The sequence below is a fragment of the Somniosus microcephalus genome, chromosome 11, assembly GCF_052327205.1.
Source record: "Somniosus microcephalus isolate GS21.2 chromosome 11, FLI_Smic_1.0, whole genome shotgun sequence".
NCBI lineage: Eukaryota > Metazoa > Chordata > Chondrichthyes > Squaliformes > Somniosidae > Somniosus > Somniosus microcephalus.
The window spans coordinates 41,441,005-41,462,627 of record NC_140997.1 but is presented as its reverse complement, the minus strand read 5'-3'; the positions used below and the strand labels follow the sequence as shown (position 1 = coordinate 41,462,627).

The 21,623-nt window shown below is 44.8% G+C and overlaps 1 protein-coding gene across 1 annotated transcript in view; it reads left to right on the top strand.

Moving 5' to 3' along the window:
- cacna1ha (calcium channel, voltage-dependent, T type, alpha 1H subunit a) overlaps window positions 1-21,623 on the top strand; it is a 362,311-nt gene that overhangs the window by 68,186 nt on the left and 272,502 nt on the right. Inside the window, exon 5 of the mRNA XM_086000548.1 lies at window positions 15,642-15,951. Coding sequence (XP_085856674.1) covers window positions 15,642-15,951 — 310 coding nt within the window. The remainder of the gene's footprint in view (window positions 1-15,641; window positions 15,952-21,623) is intronic.

The window sequence follows — 21,623 nt, the reverse complement described above, 5'->3', positions numbered from 1 at the left end:
TGAACAGGTACTCTTAACTGGCAGAATGTGACTAGTGATATCCCACAGGGATCTGTGTTGGGACCTCAACTATACGACTTAGAGGTATTAAGGACTATGGGATAGAGAGCCACATATCCAAGTTTACCAATGACACAAAGATAGGCGCCATTGTAAGCAGTGTAAATGGAAGCATGAAATTACAAAGAGATATTAATAGATTAAATGAATGAGCAAAACTGTGGCAAATGGATTTCAATGTAGGCAACAGAAAATGCTGGAAATACTCAGCAGGCCAGGCAGCATCCGTGGAGAGAGAAACAGAGTTAACGTTTCAGGTCTGGGACCCTTCATCAGTTCTGCACGGATGTTGCCTGGCCTGCTGAGTATTTCCAGCATTTTCTGTTGTTATTTCAGATTTCCAGCATCCGCAGTATTTTGCTATTGTTTCATTATAGGCAATTGTGCGGCCATCTACTTTGGACCTAAAAAGCATAGAACATTTCTAAATGATGAAGAGCTAGATACAGTGGAGGTCCAAAGAGACTTAGGGGTCCATATACCTAAATCGTTAAAATGTCATGGACAGATACAAAAAATAATCAAAAAGGCTAATGGAATGCTGGGCTTTATATCTAGAGGACTGGAATACAAGGGGGTAGAAGTTATGCTGCAGCAATACAAAGCCCTAGTTAGACCACAGCTGGAGTACTGTGTTTAGTTCTGGGCAGCAGAAGGATATATTGGCCTTGGAGGGAGTGCAGCGTAGATTTACCAGAATGGTACCTGGACTCCAAAGGTTAAATTACAAGGAGAGACTACATTATTCCCTGGAATTTAGAAGATTAAGGGGTGATTTGATCAAAGTTTTCAAGACAATAAGGGAAACTGATAGGGTAGATAGAGAGAAACTATTTTGGGGCGTCTAGGTCTAGGGGACATGGCCTAAAAATTAGAACCAGCCCTTTCAGGAGTGAAGTTAGGAAACACTTCTGCAAGCAAAGGGTGGTAGAAATTTGGAATTCTCTTCTGCAAACGGCAATTGAGGCTGGGTCAATTGTTAATTTTAAATCTGAGATTGATAGATTTCTGTTAACCAAAGGTATTAAGGGATATGGGGCAATGGCGGGTATATGGAGTTAGGTCACAGATCAGCCATGATCTCATTGAATGGCGGAACAGACTTGAGGGGTTAAATGGCCTACTGCTGTTCTTATTAACAGAATACTACCTTGTGTGTTATTTGTCGTCTTATCATTTGATTTACTGTGAGCGATGTTTATAAAAAATACACAAAGTCCCACTAAAAAAGAGGAAGTGCATAGTAGTATCTGATGTTCTGCAAAGTTTATAGTGTTTGACCAGTAAACAGATTCTACTAACTATTTAAGAACATGCAATGCAAAGGACTCAGTGCAGCCATGTCTCAGTAATCAGTAAACACTTCATAACTGGCAATGTACAACCTTATTAAAATTCTATTGTAGCTACTGACAGAAAAAATGCAAAAACATCTGATTTGTTTGCTTCTATTAGAATTTAATTGGAATCGTGAAGCCCGTGCAGAGCAGTTACTCGTGTACCTGTTGTAATTGTCACTTTTTTCCCTCTTTCCCTCTCTTCGCCCCTTTGGCAGTAGCTATTCACACAGCTTAATTTTCAATTAAATTTCTTCATTATTGTTTTCCTTCCTCTCTTAACTCAGCAAATTACTGGTGATTTTTTTTTGTTGAACATTTGCCGCAGACACTACTGAATTTTTATTAGCTTTGGAAATCCTGATTACTTCAGACAGAATTAGATGGCATGCAAATGAGTGATGCTTTCATTAAAATCTTCAAACAAGCATTTGTTGGAATGTGATAACCTTCATGGCTCTGTGCAGTTTCAACCTTTTTTTAGCCAGATTGTGGACACTCCTTTTCCTTCCGGCACAACACAGACACATAAATTGCCCTGGCTGAGATCAGCAAAGTCTAGGGATCAAACCTGGTATGTGAGGAATTTTGACAGTAATTTACATAGCTGTATAATATGTACTGATAAAGAATAACTTGTACCACTTCCTGGTCAAATGAATGGGACGTAAAACTTGTTAAACCTCAACATGCTGGATGTGTGATTATGTTACTGCTGCACAGTTCTCTGTCCCATAGAGAAAATTAACCCACTAGCAGCATTGTCAAAATAAGATAAACCAAGACACTGATCAAAATAACTGATTCTTACAGATTATGAAGATCCCAAGATCCATTTGTGCAAAGTTAGTTTGTCTCCACAGGAGCACCACCACAATTAGCCTTGGCACCTCTGGGCTATGGATGGAAAATTGTCAGCCAGGGTTCATGCTTCTGATTGCTATTTACTATTTTCTGTTGGAAAGTGCACATATGTGAACATTAAGTGAGAACCTCACTCGTATGCTGGGAGCAGGAGGGATGACTTCAGAGCCGGAGCATATTTTTAAAATGAGAAGCTACTGTCTATTCCACAGTATTGCATAGAATCTACAGCATGGAAACAGGCCATTTGGCCCAATTGGTCTGTGTCGGTGTTTATACTCCACACAAGCCTCCTCCCAGTCTAATTACCTCTGCACCATATCCCTCTATTCTCTTCTCCCTTATAGGTATCAAGCTTTCCCGTAAATGCATCAATGCAATCTGCTTCAACCACTCCATGTGGCAGCGAGTTCCACAGTCTCAGGCTTTAGTGCTTGGGCAAGGAATACACTGTGAAACGGACATTCTGGAACTAGATTGAGTTTATGTAGTACACAGTATCCCAAAAAGAAATACGCCATTATTTTATCTAGTGGACATTCTATGCCAGTAAAGATTTAGTAAAGATTAGTAAAGTAGTGAGAAAGGATCTTGGCTCAGAAGATCAGGAAGTAGAATCAGTGTGGGTGGAGGTAAGAAATAACAAGGGGCGGAAAACAATGGTGGGGGTAGTTTATAGGCCCCCAAACAGTAACTATACCATTGGACAGAGTATTAATCAAGAAATAATAGGAGCTTGTAACAAAGGTAATACAATAATTGTGGGGGACTTTAATCTGCATATAGATTGGGCAAATCAAATTGGCAAAGGTAGTCTGGAGGATGGGTTCATGGAATGTATTCGAGACAGTTTTTTGACCAGTACATCACGGAACCAACCTGGGAACAGGCTATTTTAGATCATTTAAAGAAATATTCCAAAATTCTCAATGAATATACATTCCATTGCAATATAAATACTCCACAGGAAAAGTGAGCCATCTGTGGCAAACTAAAGAAGTTAAGGATAGTATTAGATTAAAAGAAGAGGCTTATAATGTTGCAAGGAATAGTAGTAAGCCTGAGAATTGGGAGAGCTTTAGAAACCAGCAAAGGATGACTAAAAAATTGATAAAAAGGGAGAAAATAGAATGAGAGTAAATTAGCAAGAAATATAAAAACAGATTGTAAGAGCTTCTACAACTATGTAAAAAGGAAAAGAGTAGCAAAAGTAAACATTGGTCCCTTAGAGGCGGAGACAGGAGAAATTATATTGGGGAACAAGGAAATGGAAAAGGCTTTAAATATTTTGTATCTGTCTTCACAGTAGATGACATAGAAAGTATACCAAAAATAGTGGGAACCAAGGGGCTAATGAGAGCAAGGAATTTAAAGTAATGAATATCAGTAGAGAAAAAGTACTTGAGAAACTAATGGGATTAAAAGCCGACAAATCCCCATAACCTGATGGCCTACATCATAGGGTTATAAAAGAGGTGGCTGCAGAGATAATGGATGCATTGGTTGTGATCTTCCAAAATTCCCTAAATTCAGGAAAAGTCCCAACATATTGGAAGGTAGCAAATGTAACCCCGCTATTCAAGAAAGGAGGGAGAAAGAAAATGGGGAACTATAGGCCAGTTAGCCTGACATCAGTCATCGGGAAAATGATGGAATCCATTACTAAGGAAGTGGTAACAGGGTACTTAGAAAATCATAATATGATTAGGCAGAGTTGACATAGTTTTATGAAAGGTAAATAGTGTTTGACAAATTTATTAGAGTTTTTTGAGGATGTACCCAGCAGGGTAGATAAAGGGGAACCAGTGAATGTAATATATTTGGATTTCCAAAAGGCATTTGATAAGGTGCCACATATCAGGGTATATAGGCAGAGGATGAGCTTCCTTAACATGACTGAGCAACAGTGACAAAAGAGGCTCAGGCTATCGTGCCAGATCATCGCAGACATTTGCACATTGCTCGAGCAAGACCTGCAGCCCAGAGGAGCAGGTGGACACTCCTTACCAGTGGCTGTCAAAGTCACCAGCGCCCTCCACTTCTTCACTTCAGCTCCTTCCAGGGATATGCAGCAGACATTTGTGATATCTCGCAGTTGGCCGCCCACAGATGCATCACACAGTTCACTGATCCCCTCTTTGACAAGTCAGCCAATTATATCAACTTTGCCACTGATGAAGCCAATTTTACTGAGCGGGTGCTCGGCTTTGCCACTCTGGCTGGCTTCCCACGGGTGCAGGGCGTCATCGACTGCACACATGTGGCCACCAGGGCACCCCATCATAACCCAGGAGTCTTTGTCAACCGCATGGGCTTCCACTCCCTCAATGTGCAGCTGGTCTGCAACCATAGGAAGATCATCATGCATATTTGTGCCAACTTCCCTGGCAGCTGTCATGACTCTTTCATTTTTCGCCAGTCCAGCCTCCCTCAGCTCTTCGCTCCTCCAATCAGACTTTCCGGCTGGCTGCTTGGAGACAAGGGCTATCCACTGAAGACTTGGCTCATGACACTCTTGAGGAGGCCCAGGAGAGATATAATGAAAGCCACATTTCCACAAGATGTGTCATATAACAGACAATAGGCAAAATGTGCTTCAGATGCCTTGATAGGTCTGGAGGAGCCCTTCAGTATGCAGCAGCCAGGGTCTCCAGAATTGTCGTGGTCTGCTGCGCCCTGCACAATCATAGCATAGCTGTGAGAATTAGCGCTGCATGAGGAGGAGCATCAGCTGGAAGAACCTGCAGCCCAGAACCCACCAGCACCCGAGCACATTGCTGCCCGGGACGGCCTCGTCATGGCCAGATTTACTTAACTTTATGCAGTACACCCATATGGCTGCGCCAGGTTGGCACCACCCCACAGCGACACCATAAAGGATCCCTACAATGACCAAATCATTCCTTTCACACTGATCACCATTGCTGGAGGTACTGTTTTTTTTTATTCATTCATGAGATGTGGGCGTCGCTGGCAAGGCCAGCATTTATTGCCCTTGAGAAGGTGGTGGTGAGCCACCTTCTTGAACCGCAGAGGACAGTTAAGAGACAGCCACATTGCTGTGGGTCTGGAGTCACATATAGGCCAAACCAGGTAAGGATGGCAGATTTCCTTCCCTAAAGGACATTAGTGAACCAGATGGGTTTTTACGACAATCCGGTAGTTTTATGGCCACCATTACTGATACTAGTTTTTAATTCCAGATTTATTTAATTAATTGAATTTAAATTCCCCAGCTGCCTGTGGTGGGATTTGAATTCACATCTCTGGATCATTAATCCAGATCTCTGGATTACTAGTCCAGTAACATAACCACTATGCTACCATACCCACGGCTCACCATTCACTGCAACTCACTAAGCCACTTCCAAAGGTACACACAAATTTGTCCAAGTGGTGAAAATAAAGATTTTGATGGTTGAGATCAAATTAACGGAAACTTGACATTAACATTGAATAAAACACCCAAGTTGCTACCCTTGTGAATCTACTTGTGTGCCATCTTTCTCTTACACGTGCTTCTACGAGGTGCACCCCTGTGGCTTCAGCAGAGGTAGAAGCAGCCTGCTCACTTCCCTGCTGCAACTGCTTAGACACTCTTGGCAGATGTCTTCTGGGTTTTGGAGCTTGTGATGGCCCCGCCAAAGTCTGCTCCTCCTGCGACTTTGCAGCAGCAGACTCAGACATCGCTGTCTGATGAGGCAGCTGGGGCTCTGACTGAGGGGGTGGCAACGGGGGAGAAGTGTAAGCGCTTTGAGAGGAACCCACACTTCTCACCATCATCCCTCTCATGGGCCACCCACACTTCCCTGCTAGCAAGGAACTGAAGACCACCTTGCTGCACATCAGTGGAGCCATGAGGACCCGCGTCTATGCTGACATCCCTCATAGACAAGAGGTCTATGATTCTCCATAGATAGCCATCTATTCTCCAGAGAGACCATGTGCTCCTGTGAGTAGCGCATTAGCAGTTCAATGCAGGTGGCCATCCTATCCATGGAAGAGGCTACAGTCGCCATCGCTTGTGACACGGTGGTGCTCATGTTGGCGATGGACTCCTCCATTCTTTGAACATTTGCAGACATCGTGGACGCAAAACCTGTCGGAGCCTCCTGCACCTCTTCCTGCACCTCCAGGATCGCCCTCTTTTTGGATGGCCCCTGAGGCTCAGCATCTGCATGCAGCTGAACAGAGCTGGGAGCTTCCTGCGCCCTCTGGCGAGGAGTCTCCACTGTTGTCCCTGTCTCCACCATCTGCTCTTGCTCACTTGTGTTTGTGACAGACCCGGTGACAACACTACTCTATCTCACGTGGGACCCATCAAGGTGTGCATCTCTGCGCTGGTGCTGGGTGCACTTATGTCTGGTGACACTGCGCCCTCAGGCTGGAGGCTCCTCTGAGGAGTCACCATCCTCTTCCTCTTGGATAGTGGCGGGGGGCTCTTGATAGACCTGTGGCAGAGTAATATGAAGAATGGATACAGATACCACTATGCACATGATGAGCATTCAGTGGCTGATGATATCAGTCCCCATATGAGTGACTGATGTATGCCATGTAGCTGTATGAGATGTAATTCTGTCACCAGGTTGCTGAGATGTCCCCCTCCGTCTCCCACCTCCAGTTGCTCGGTCACGCCCGATACTTCTAAAGCAGCCTCCTCTGCTGTGGTGAGGGTAACAAATGATGGAGGGCCACCTCCAATTCTCTCCTTATTGAGCTATCTCTTTTCCTGCAAGGAGGGAAAGAGAAGGTTGAGTGAGAGTGATGGAATGAGTGTAATGAATGGGTGGGTTACATCTTTAGAGGGAGACTATTATGGAGTGGGGTGACAATGCCAAGTGGCCTCCTTGTGTGCTGTTAGTTGGTATGATTGCATTAGGATGAGGGGTGGCTAATAAGATGGGGATGTGATAATGTAGATAGAGAGGGATGGGAGTATGTGCAAGAGTAGGGTTGGGGAGGCAGAGTGATGGGGATGTGATGAGAGGCTCAGCAGGATGAAGTTGATTGTGGTTTTGTACTCACCTTTCCTGATCTAATGAGATCATTGAAATGTTTCAGTTACTTCACCCTGGTCATCCTGAACACATCTCTGCTGTTCACCTCCTCTGCAATTTGTTGCCAGGCTCTCTCTGTCTCTTGGGGAGGTCTCTTTCGCCCATTGAAAGGGAAGGGGACCTTCCTGCGTACTCTGACTCCCTCCACAAGCAAATGGAGGGAGAACCCGGGTGCAGCCCTCTGCCTCTGTGCAGTCATGTTTTCAAGTGTTTGGAGCAATCAAAGCCTCCAGTGCAGTGACTAGATGAACCTTCAAATGCAATATGACCATGGTTCCTTTAAATATCCTGGCTGAAAACGCATCATGGATGACGTCATCAGACCCGCACCATTTAATAGGGCCGGGTAACGTGCAGGATGGACTTACTAGGTACCATTAGCGCAAAGTCGATTTCTGCAGCGAGATGGAAGCAAGAACGGGGTTGCAACCCACCACGGCAACCACCCACACCAAACCCGCCCAGGTACAGAAAATTCCGGCCATAATGTTTTATGCATTTTCCAGCATTTTGAAATAACTTTCGATATATACATAAATATTTTCTGATGTGTATGTACCACTCCATTTGATAGGATATATCCTACTTAGCTGGCCTGGAAACTGTAACACACATTATGAAAATCTATTAACAAAATAATATGCTTTTTTCTTCTTGTAAACTTTTTTGAGCCTACAAATTACTATTGGTGATATCCCTTTGATCACTGTTTTAACATAGGTGTTAACTACTTCTTCTTCTTAGGCAGTCCCTCGGAACTGAGGATGACTTGCTTCCAGATTAAAAATGAGTTCGCATGTGGCTGATTAGTCCAATGCGGGACCTACAGTCTCTGTCATAGGTGGGGCAGACGGTGGTTGAAGGGGCGGGTGGGTGGGGTGCTTGGGTTGACTTGCGCTGCTTGCGCTTGGCTTCCGCTTGCTCCCAGCGAAGAGACTCGAGGTGTTCGGCGCCTTCCCGGATGCTTCTCCTCCACTTTGTGCGGTCTTGGGCCAGGGATTCCCAGGTGTCGGTGGTGATGTTGCACTTTTTCAAGGAGGCTTTGAGGGTGTCCTTGAAGCGTTTCCTCTGCCCACCTGGGGCTCTCTTGCCGTGCTGGAGCTCCGAGTAGAGTGCTTGTTTTGGGAGTCTCGTATCGGGCATGCAGACAATGTGACCCGTCCATCGGAGCTAATTGAGCGTGGTCAGAGCTTCGATGCTGGGGATGTTGGCCTGAGCAAGAACACTGACGTTGGTGCGCCTATCATGCCAATGGATTTGCAGGATCTTGCGGAGGCAGCGTTGGTGGTAACTCTCCAGTGCTTTGAGGTGCCTGCTGTACATAGGTGTTAACATGTTTATTTTAAATGGCTAACACCTTTGTTAAACTCGTAAGCAAATGTATGATCAATGGTAACTTCTAGGCTTTAATATCAAAATGAATCACCAAATAATATAATGGCCCAGAAATTCGGGTCGGAGGCTTCCCACGGGTGCAAGCCTCCGACCTGCACTTACCTAGCGCGCCGGCCGTTGTGCTGTGGGCCCACGTGGTATTCCGATCCTGGGCCTCCTCCAAATGCCGGCGCGCAGTGCTTGCGTATCCCAGGGGCGCAGTTAGTTTGAAGCGTCCCCTGGGGTCACGTGGGCCATGGAGAGCCAATGGTAGCAGGGAATGCCCATTCATAAATTTGATAGGAAGAGCTGTCAAAACTATAAATACAAATCAGCCCCAAAACATAACTAAAACTTCAAATAAATTTAAAAAAAAATCACATTTTTAAAATAACTATAAATTACATAAAATAACTTTTAAACAATAATTTAAATTTTTGAAAAAATTAATTACAGTTTCTAATGGGGCTAAAAATAAACTTACCTTGCTTTAAAGTATTTAAAAATAATAAACCTGTGGAAAAAATGTTTTAATTTTACTTAATTCACCACTTACCTTGTTAAAAGCAGGCCTTGCGACTGCTTTTTAAAAGTGTAACTCCTGGAGACTTAACCTCCCGGAAAAACCTGCAAAAAAAACAGAAGTTCCAGGTGTATGCGCTGCCTCTCCGGCGCACGCGTTCGACCTGTGAACCCCTTCCTTTAAGGGAATGGAAGTGCCGGTTTCCCGGGCATGCGCAGTGCATGCACGAAACCGGCACTTTTGTTGGGCCTACGCGTGAGTACCCAGCGCGTACTCACCCGTGGGGACCCGAATTTCTGGGCCAAATTAGTTCAGTATAAATGACTGCTCTTTATTACAACAATGCTACAGAGCCTTAGGGGTAAAAATTGGGTAGTGCCCACTTTGGGGCGCTAATTTTAGCATCCCGAAAAAGTTAGCGCCCCCACGGCCGATTTTCCCAGGTAGCGCCCCAAGAGGGAGGAGGGGCGCTACTAGAAGCGCCCCGCGTCCCTCTTGGGCCGCTGCTAGCCAATATCGTGGCGCTATGTGCTGCAGCGCCACGCTCTGCGGCACATCGCACCGCAGTACTGCAGGCCTTCCTCCCCTTATTAAAGGGGAGTGGCCTGGCGCAACGCGTCCCGGTGCTCAGCTGGGCCACCAGGGATCGGGAGTGCTGGCAAATGAGCCCGGCACTCGAGGTACCCTGCTCACAGAGAGCAGCCGGCACCCTCCGGGGGGACTTCACGGGGGCCGGGGACAGCAGAGGGGGCAGGTACTGGCAAGCGGCCAGCAACAAAAATGGCCACCGGCCACCTTCCCTTTAACTAGCGCCGCACCGGCCGCAGGTAGACCCCCCAACCCCGGCGGACATAGCGTCCGGTGGTAAGTCGGGGGACGCCACCTAACTGTTAGCACCGCCGCTAATCTCCCGCTGAATTTCGCGGGAGGCGTTAGTGGCACTGCGCCCAGGCGCTGGTTGATTTGCACCCTCTTAGGGCGCTAACAGGAGGTGGAAATCAACCGAATTTAGCCCCCTTATACTCCAGCAAAAGATGGCTGTCTGTATTCCTTTAAGTAGGATTAATATCACCGCTTTATACAAGAAATGTCTCCATCACTGGGGAAGGAGTCACACATCTATTGTCACAATTACATCACACACAAATATATATTAATTCAATTTACATCATCACAATGTGTGAATAAATAAAAAACGTTTGACCAGCACTTTTTTGGGTCAATGGTGCCCCATTCACGGATGGACACGATGGGCCGAATGGCGGCCTCCTGTGCTGTAAATTTCTATGATTCTATTATTCAGCAGTCTTGATGTGTACTATAAGTATATTCATTTTTTTCTAAATACAGTAGCTTTTGTTTCTTAATTGTATATATCCTGGATAAATACTGTACACAAGAATTTCAGGAAGTTGAGTTACAAATAGAAATGTAAAGGTAATTTTCTAACTTTGCATTGCTGGTGGGGAGCATCACTTGCCCAGTAGGACAGATCAGAAATTTAGGCATATATGCTGTACATCATTTTCCAACCATTTAAACTAAAGTTCCAGAAATCATATAAAGCTGCTTCCAAATTTCTGTCATAATCTTCCAATGGGTAAGGCTCCATACGGGGAATGTGATATTGGAAAATGACCCTGTAATGTGGGTTTTTCATTCAATTTTTAACTCCTGATGTTTTGCCTGGTAATGGCTGACACCTTCAAAATGGTATTAGTGCCTTGTGACATCAAAGAAAAACATAATGTAACTAGGTTTATTGTAATTTATCATAATCCACATACCTTCAGAAGGGATTATACAAAAGATTATAAACTGACGTGCCTCTTGCAAGAGCTATTGTTGGCAATTTTGTTTCTTTTCTGCCAGTTTGTACATACTGGCAAGGAATTGCACTGATTTCAGCTACATGCTATGTGGAATAACAACAGAAAATGCTGGAAAAACTCAGCAGGTCAGGCAACATCCGTGGAGAGAAATTTGAGTTGACGTTTCGGGTCGAACCCTTCTTCAAAACTGGAAAGAAAAGAAAATAGATCGAAGGCAGGGCTGCGATCGGACAAAAGAAGTCTCTTTCACTTCTTTTGTCCGATCACAGCCCTGCCTTCGATCTATTTTCTTTTCTTTCCAGTTTTGAAGAAGGGTTCGACCCGAAACGTCAACTCAAATTTCTCTCCACGGATGTTGCCTGACCTGCTGAGTTTTTCCAGCATTTTCTGTTGTTATTTCGGATTTCTAACATCTGCAGTATTTTGCTATCGTACATGCTATGTGGAAACTGTCACAAAACCTTATGAGAAAACGTCCAGGAAGAAATTTCTAACATTTTGCTTTTTATTTTCGTTTTTTGTGAGCAGAAAATGGCATTTTAATGATTGCGTGGTATTTCTAATCATAGGTCTGTGTTTAAGACTACTTCAAACCTAGACAAGCTATAATGATGGCCTACCTAGTCTTGAGAGTGTTCCATGTTCTGTAGTAGCTGTGTCGTTAGAGCAGATAATTAGTACCCCAGGCAACTGTGCTGCTTTACACAATGTAGGAATGTTAACTGATGGTAACAGCCTTTGCATAATACTTAATCTCTCTTTCTTGTACAAACTTGGAAATGCATCATTCATGTAACACAAGAACCAGTTTTCCTGAGAAGAGGAACGAGCATGTATATAAAAATACTGCCCTTGCTTTATACTGGTTCCCACTGAAACATGCTAGCTAGAATTGGCCCCAATACACTAGCAGTCTTTTTGTTTTAATTATTGCTTCAGGAGTCAGTATTTTAAGTTAAATGGATACACCAAGTACTATCTAGTTTAATGGCCATGTTCTATCCCAGCAGTAAGGGCAATTCATCAAGAGGCAACTGCAAATCTGCCTGTGTACCTTTTGTATTCTCATTGAATTAATTCAATTAAATAGCCGTACTGAGAATAGACTGATTAGCGGCTCACCATCAAACTCTTACTTAGCCCCCTAGAAACTAGATAGTTTTTTTTCAATTGCAAGTAAAAACATGTTTATTATGGCTCTAGCCATTTATCTGCCACTGTGATGGTGGTATAATAAAAATTGTTGGAGATCATGTTCAAAGCAGTAGTTGCGATCTTACTTTTGGTATTTATTACCATGGTGTGTGACCTGAGTCAGCCTCTGATTGATGACCTTCGTTTTTAGGGGACAATCAGTGAGTTAACTGTGCCAGTGCACTGCTGTCCTTGCTCCATAGTTAACTATGAATGAAAGATTTAACATTTGTTGGGAGTATTAAAAAATTTAGTTCCTACAACAGTACCTAAAGAAGATCCAACCTCCCTCAAAACAAAGAAACAAACGGTACAGCCTGGAAGAACAGAGAATCTAATCAACCAGTAATGAGTGGTTGTATTTAATGTTCTTATCCAGTTTAAAGCTGCAACTAGCAAATGATTTGATAATGCATGTTGTCCCCCAATGAATGGGTTCTATGGAGTAAACCATCATGATTAGCAATGGCACAAACATCACAGTTGCTGACAGTAAAAGCTTTATTAAATAGACAATCTAGAAAAGTAAGCACAAAATGGGTTAAGCTCAATAATGGCCCAATGGCTCAGTTAGTTTACCCAGTGAGTAGCTGAACCTTACGGACCAGGAAATTCCCATGTGTGACTCCTAGATCCTAGATTTAGCTAGGGCAGCAGTAGATTCACTGTTTTTGGTTTCAGCACCTCCAAGTTAAGGAGTTGAAAATCATCAAGGGTTCCATTCCTGAACAACATCTAATTACTCCCTGTAAGAAATGTGTGTGTGTTAATAATGGTTTGTAGACAGCGAGCTCACTATTCTCTGCCCCCCACCCAGGCAGTCAATTAGCCTGCTGAAACTGTCTGGGCTCGCACATGGACCATTTGGACAACGTACCTTCTGTCTATGGAAGTGTATGCTTTCAGATGGGGACGGAAGTAAATTAGAGCAGAAAACAGCAAGCACACACAGCTTTTGAAATTGACTTTCTTTGAAGTAAACATTTTCTGTCTCTTTTTCTACTGAATGATATTTTTCAAAACCATCCTGCTGGCTTGTAACACAATAACAAGTAGTGCAAATAGAACATGTGTATTCCTATAATATATTCTGAGTGAAATTGAAATGGTTTGTAACATTGTATAAGGGGACAGTAATAATTTAAAGATCAGCAGATTTGATCCTGAGTCTATGCTAATTTTGTTATTTAGATAAGTTGGCAGTAGGGATCTTGCAGTTGGCCTCGGGGAAAATTGTCCAAGATTTCCACTCCTGATTATCAGCAACTCCTGCTGAAAATGTCCGTTTTTGGGCATCAGTTGACAAAAGGATTGGTGCCCATGGTCAAATAGCCTGCACCTGGTGCCTGTGAAACCATACCCCAGCAAGGAGTCAATGCCTTCAGGAGAGAAAATTGGCAATTACAAAGTAAAAAGTTCATAGAAACAAAGGACTGATTAAAGAAATTAAAAAATAATTTATTGAACACTTAGTATTTCACTGAAGAATTGGAGACTGAAACTGAATGTGACAGTATCCTAAATGGAAATTTATCTTGGGACAGACTACCTTTGAAGACCTGGATTAAATTGGAGACCAGATTGGGCTATGGATAGTGCTCTAATTTAATCACCTATGGGACCTAAGAACCTAGCACATTGAGGTGTGATAGGAGTTTTTTTTCATCCTCTTATGGCTATATACTTGAAAAGCAAAAATTTGCAGGGCTATGGGGAAAGAGCAGGAGAGTGGTACTAATTGGATAGCTCTTTCAAAGAGGCGGCATAGGCATGATGGGCTGAATGGCATTCCTTCTGTGCTGTATGATTCTATGTTAAAGGTTCTAAATTAAAGGAGTGCATTTAAGTCTACAGCATAAAGCTGATTGTTATCTCTTAGAAAATCTTGTCTTGTTTAGAGAAGCCTCAAAGGAAGTCTGGCGTAGGAAATAGAAATTGCACACAGGTTCAGAAGAGGCGCTGTCTCAGGGGTGCCAAAGTAAGGGATATTGGCCTAGAAATTCACTATGGCCCCGCCAGCTGGCTAGCGCCCAAAAGTTAGCGCTGGGCGCGGAGCCAGTTGCGACCGTCAGATATTCAGTTTTTGCGCCCCAAGTCGGAACCGGGCGCTATTCCAGGGTGTGCCCGCCCCCGCTTGGGGCGCTGAAACTGAATTTCAGCGCTCTAGGCGCCGCTGCGCCACCCGCTGCGGAGCGGCAGGCTGCGGTACTGCAGGCCTCCTCCTTCTCTTAAGGGGGAGGTGCCTGCAACGGGGAGATCGCCGCTGGATAGTGCCGGCAAATGAGCCCGGCACCACGGAGAAGTGCCGGGTTCGCGGAAAGCAGCCGGCAATGCCGCGGGGGGGGGGGGGGTGGAGGAGGCCGGGGAAGGAGGTGCGGGCAGGCGGCCGCCGAAAAAGCGGCCGGCCGCACCTCCACCTTAAAGCGCCCCACTAAGGCTACAGTACGGCCCCATTTTCTGGCCGCTGTTTGCGGCCGCTGCGGAAGAGGCAGCCGCAACTAAATATGGGGATCGGGCCGGTATCAGGGCGGAACCGGGGCACTGCGCACACCGATGACGTCATCGGTGCCGGCGCAGCGCTAACGGCTACCGCCGCCATTACCGCTGCGCTGAATATCAGCGCAAACTCCTGTATTGGCGCAGAAGCCCTCTTTAGGCGGTAACTGGCCGCAAAGCTGGCGGCGCCTTACTGAATTTCTAGGCCATTGTGTATTACTGTAGAATGACTTGTACCTCATTGTGTAATCCAAGTTATACCAGACCTGATATTATTCAAATATGACACTAGACCCAAACATTAGAAAATGTCCTCCCGAACCCAGGACCTCCATCACCTAGAAGGACAAGGGCATCAGCAACCTGGGAACACCATCACCTCCAAGTCCCCCTCCAAGTCGCATAGCATCCTGGCTTGGACATTTATCACTATTCCTTCATCGTTGCTGGGTCACAATCCTGGAACTCCCTACCTAACAGCACTGTGGGAGCACCTTCACCGCACGGACTGCAGCAGTTCAGGAAGGTGGCCCACCACGACCTTCTCAAGGGCAACTAGAGAGAAGTAATAAATGCCAGCTTTGCCAGCGACACACACATCCTGAAGAATGATAAAAAAACATTTCCAGCAGCTATACTAATGATCCTTGCTGAGCACAAAAGGCAGTTAAAAAAATTGAATCTCATTTGTTCTTAATGTGTGCCAGTGTCAACTGAATTGAGCTGTAAGACTGAACATCCATTTTATGATGTACACTTTACCAATAAGAGATGTGACCATAGATTTTTTTTGCTTCGTGAATTATATACCTTTCTGACCTGATTTACCTGTAAAATACAGTGTGAACAAACAATTGAAGAGAATGAATACTGACTAATTCACTCTCATTTTATTTCTTAGGTATTACAATTTTTCTGTACCTCTATATTACCAGATTGAAGGAGATGAGACTCCATTTATTTGCTCACTGCCACGGGATAATGGCATGCAGAAATGTCAGGACCTTCCAAATTTGAAAGAAAATGGAGCTGAATGTTTTCTTAGCTTAGATTCTTACAACCACCCAAAGTATAGCCTGGAAGTGAACAATACAAGTGGCTGCATAAACTGGAATCAATATTACAATGTGTGCAGGACCGGAGATGTAAACCCACATAAGGGCGCCATTAATTTTGATAATATAGGATATGCCTGGATTGCTATTTTTCAGGTAAGGTCCCAAATCATTAATACATATTTGTTCGCTTTTCTTTTTTTTGGCAGTAAATAAATAAATATTTTCTATTCCAATTTAATTTAGTGCCTTTGAGCTATCCATCTGACTAAGTTCTATAATTTAAAAATGTCTTTGCAATATCACTATAGTTGCGACAAAGGAAGAAAGATATTAATACCCACTTTCCCTTATAGTATGGAAACATTATCAACAATGGGTTTGTGAAAAAATCTGTTTTATTAGATCCAAAACAAATTTGGCTATTATTGAGATATTGCTAGTGAATTTCTGCCCTTGACATTGTTCATGTGACTGCCACTGAGGCTGTGAATGAGATAATGATATGACAAACCCATGTAGTAAGGAGGACTTGTGCAAGGATTGTTAAATATGTTTGATGGTACAGCAACAATGTTTGTGCTACTGCACAAGACTTTGCCATACAATGGTAGGATGCAGGTTGGACTGGGGCACATGATGAATTCCTACTCTTGACCATGCCATTAGGGAGAGGTGAAGGTCGGTGCAGGGAGTTGAAGTAAAATTAGATGGCGAGCTATACCAGGCCACTGTACATCTCCTAATGCTTGACTACAGAGCATCATTGAGAGAGGATTGGCAGCAGGTCACTTTCTCATCTTGCTATCCTGGGAATGGTAGGGAGTGGCCTGACAAAATGGAAGGAGATAAAATATGAAACCTATTCGTGTTCCAAAAAATAAACATCAATATTACGTATTTTATTCTTCAATACTTAGTATGATTTCATCAAAGTTTGGCTTGTTCCCACTTTCTCTCTCGTTTTCCTTCTGCATAGCCATACAAAGTTTTATTCTGTATAAAACAATTGAAATTAAAATTCTCTGCCTCATAATCTTTGAAAGGTAACTGCAGCATGTTTCTGAAATAAATATTGCGCACTATTGAGGTAGAAGTTCTGTTTTTTAATTCTTGTTCAGTATGACTAGGATATTTGCACAGAGGAAAAGCAAATTCATTGGTGCTACTGGCTGTGCTTAGTATAAATGAAATGATAAAAATAACTAAACACAATGTAGCCGATTTGTTTAACTTCCATCTCAAAGGACCCTAAATTTGAATGGCAGCATTGAATAATGTTGGAAATGGGCAGCTCCCTTTTGGTGATCTTTGTTGATTCTGAGCTGGAGTGACAGATGAATTGGCATACAATGCTTCACCTTGGGTTGGAGGAGTGGAGAATGAAGAGAAAAATTGGAAATTGGTCCAGGAGAACTCTTTAACTCTTTAAAGAATCCCTTTTCCTGAATGAGACAAAGCGCTATAAGTTGACATAGACCTACAGCCCATATGAGCAGCATGGAAGTAGGAAAGCTGACAATGGGGGTACAAGAGAGGGGAAAATAGCAAAGTCGCTTGGCGAAGTGTATTAGAACAGTGAATGCTTCTGACTGTGCAGTTATTTTAGTAACTAGATAGGTTTTGGAACTGATTGGTCTATCTAAAATCTTTTTTTATTGAAGGGAAAATAGTACAGATTTTCTTTTTTTTGATTTATTAAACTAATTTAAATAAATTATGGTACTGGCTGACACAAGACATCAGAACACTCATTTTTGGGATCAGTGTTCAAACTCAACCGAAACTAAGAGAATTTCCCCTCTCTGCTGCCTGCAAAAATTGAGCTTGGACCATCTTAACCTCATTCCCAGAAATTCATAGAACGAAACCACCATAATTTGAGACTCTTGGCACTACTGCAACACTGATTTTTTTTTAATGTACTATTTCACAAATACACAAAATGTTGTCCAAATATCAGCAGATTTGTTATCCGACTTGGATATCGCTGTTGATTAATATAGGATATTTCAACCTCTGGATTCATACTGGACCATTCGCGAGGCTGAGGAGGTCGTGAATAGCACGTTTGATCAGTTGGTCACACCGCAGGCAAAGGTTGGACAGGCAGAATGGGAATGGGTGACCAACAGACAGAGTACTAGGCACAGGCAGGTAGTGCAGGGGTCCCCTGTGGACATCCCTCTCTCAAACAGATACACCACTTTGAGTACTGTTGGGGGGGATGGCTTACCAGAGGAAGGCAGCAGCAGCCAACTTCCTGGCACCAGGGGTGGCTCTGCTGCACGGGAGGAAAAAGAGGGAGAGAGCTATAGTAATAGGGGATTCTATTGTAAGGGGAATAGATAGGCGTTTCTGCGGCCGCAAACGAGACTCCAAGATGGTGTGTTGCCTCCCTGGTGCAAGGGTCAAAGATGTCTCAGAGCGGCTGCAGAACATCTTGGAAAGGGAGGGTGAACAGCCAGTTGTCGTGGTACATATAGGTACCAACGATATAGGTAAAAAGCGGGATGAGGTCCTAAAAGCGGAATATAGGGAGTTAGGAGGTAAATTAAAAAATAGGATCTCAAAGGTAGTAATCTCAGGATTGCTACCAGTGCCACATGCTAGTCAGAGTAGAAATAGAAGGATATTTCAGATGAATATGTGGCTAGAGGAATGGTGTAAGGGGGAGGGATTCAAATTCCTGGGACATTGGAACCGGTTCTGGGGAAGGTGGGACCAGTTCAAACCGGACGGTTTGCACCTGGGCGGGGCCGGGACCGATGTCCTAGGGGGAGTGTTTGCTAGTGCTCTGGGGGAGGGTTTAAACTAAAATGGCAGGGGGTTGGGAACCTGAGCAAGGGGACAGAGGAAAGGGAAACCAGGATAAAAGCAAAAGATAGGAAGGAGAAAAACAAAAGTAGCAGTCAGAGAAATCAATGGTTTAAATCAAACATGGCCACAGTAAACAATAATTCTAATAAGTGTAAGAGCGTTAAAAAAACAAGCCTGAAGGCTTTGTGTCTTAATGCGAGGAGCATTCGTAATACGGTGGATGAATTAGCTGCGCAAATAGAGGTAAACAAATATGATTTGATTGGGATTATGGAAACATGGCTCCAGGGTGGCCAAGGCTGGGAACTCAACATCCAGGGGTATTCAGTATTCAGGAAAGATAGGCAAAAAGGAAAGGGAGGTGGGGTAGCATTGCTGGTTAAAGAAGGGATTAACACAATTGTAAGGAAGGATATTAGCTCTGATGATGTGGAATCTGTATGGGTAGAACTGAGAAATACCAAGGGGCAGAAAATGTTAGTGGGAGTGGTATATAGACCTCCAAACAGTAATGTGGAGGTTGGGGACGGCATTAAATGGGAAATTAGAGAAGCGTGCAATAAGGGCACAGCAGTCATCATGGGTGACTTTAATCTACATAGTGGGTCCAATTTTGTGGATTGTGTGGGAAATGGTCGGGTTTCCCTGAATGTGGGGTTCTGACACACAAAAAAATGTGTCAGCCAGCTCCACGCAATTTTCCCTCAAGTGGCCAATTAATTTCCAGCGTGTTGGCAGCCTTGCTAATTGTCCATTTCTAGTCAGAAAGCCCCACAGTATGATGTCATCATTCGTGGTGCTTTCAAGGTCCATAGCAAGCACTGCATCCTCTGAAGGCTTCCAAACGAACCATACTGGATGGCAGAGGAGCCTGCAGCAGCTGTGGCCAGTGCCAGACCCCGAGCTGCCTCCAAATTCGACGAGGCTTCACAGCAGGCATTATTGGATGGGGTTAGGGCCCACAGGGAGGTCCTCTTCCCTAGGTCAGGGAGGAAGAGGCCTCCCACTGAGACCAATGCTGCATGGATGCAGGTGCCAGCAGATGCCAACTCGCTGGGAGTCACCAGAAGAACCTTGGCATTACATCTCCAACTCCTTCCTTTACTCCCCCACAGTACCATCTAGAGCCCCCGTCCTCACTGTGGAGGAGGAAGAGGCTGTGCAGCCAGACTCCTCAGAGGAAGCTCCAACCTCTGAGGGCGCAGCGTCAGCAGAAGTAAGCGCACCCAGCACCAGCGCAGACACTCACACCTCGGGGGGATCTTCGGGACATAGAGTAGTGTTGTCACCTGGTGTTTCACAGCTCACAAGTGAGCCTCAGCAGATTCTGGAGACAGGGACAGCAGTGGAGAGTCCTCGTCGGAGGGCGCAGGACTCTGCCAGCTCAGCTCAGCTGCACTGCATGTCGACCCTCTGCCTCTGGGTCCATCCGCAAGAGAAGAGGTGATGGATCTCCATGCACAGATGCAGGAGTCTCTGGCAGGTTTTGTCTCCAGGGTCGCTGCGAGTGTGGAGCGAATGGAAGAGTTCATAGCGACCATGAGCAGAGCCTTTGTGGAGTCATTGGCGCATGAACACATCACCATGGAAAGGTTGGCAACCTCCATGGAGGAGATAACTCGCCAGGGTATGGAAAACATGGTGAGTGCTCATAAGAGAATGACATCTCTTGAGGAGCGTTGGCCATCTATTGAACAGAGAAACCAGATCTTCATGGAAGTCCTTCTGAGTAGGACTGCCAGTGCAGAAACGGGTCCCCATGGCCCCCTAAAGCGCAGCAAGGTGCTCTCAAGCCACTTCCAAGCACTGGCCCCTTCTGGCCTGTGCAGCTTCAGGTGAGTGAGCAGCAGCCTGTTGCTCCTGGTGCTCATCATGCTGTTCCTGGTTCTGCTGCTGCCGCCTCTGCTGCTGGAGATCCTCTAATGGCAAGAAGGGAAGGAAAAAAAGGCGTCCCATGCTTCTCGTAGATGCCTCCGCTGAGGAAGCGCTGAGTGAGGGTGGCGAGAGGGGCTTCCCAGGAGATCACATTGGAGAAGTGTGTGAGGCTCCAACCTTCCACAGCTGTGCCTAAGCCTTGAAAAAGTAGCCCCAAGCCTGCAACAACAAGGTCCTTCAACATACAAGTGCTGTCCCTTTAAATCGCAGCTTTTCCGAATGACCTGCAGCTGACAACAAGCAAGCCAGCAAGCTTCACGCCAGGTTTCATCAGCGGGGTTCCCCGCAGGCGTGTTTGATGTGGGGAAAGTCCCAAAATCGCAACGGCCCCTGAAAATCAACTTAAACAAGGTAATAATTGCTCATTAGTGTTCCGACGGCCAGTCCCGCCAGCGGCGGGCGGGACTGAAGCAGGTCGCGGAGAAACGGCAGTCCGAAAGTCGGACGGGGCGGGGAATCAGGCATGTGGGTCGCGACCCCCTTTTTCGGCGATTTTCGGCCCCCGGCCGCCTGAAAAGCCGCCCGACGGCTGGCAGAAAATCAGGGCCATAGATTGGGCTAACCAAATTAGTAACAATACTGTGGAGGAGGAATTCCTGGAGTGTTTAAGGGATGGTTTCCTGAACCAATATGCCGAGGAACCAGCAGAGATCAGGCCATCTTAGACTGGGTATTATGTAACGAGAAAGGATTAATTAGCAATCTTGTTGTACGAGGCCCCTTGGGTCGGAGCGATCATAACATGATCGAATTCTTCATTAAGATGGAGAATGAAGTAGTCGACTCAGAGACTAGGGTCCTAAATTTAAATAAAGGAAACTACGATGGTCTGAGGCGCGAGTTGGGTAGGATTCATTGGGGAATGTCACTCAAAGGGTTGACGGTGGATAGGCAATGGCAAACATTCAAAGACCACATGGATGAACTACAGAATTTGTTCATCCCAGTTTGGCATAAAAATAAAACAAAAAAGGTGACTCAACCGTGGCTAACAAGGGAAATTAGGGATAGCATAAGATCCAAGGAGAGGACATATAAATTGGCCAGAAAAAGCAATAAACCTGAGGATTGGG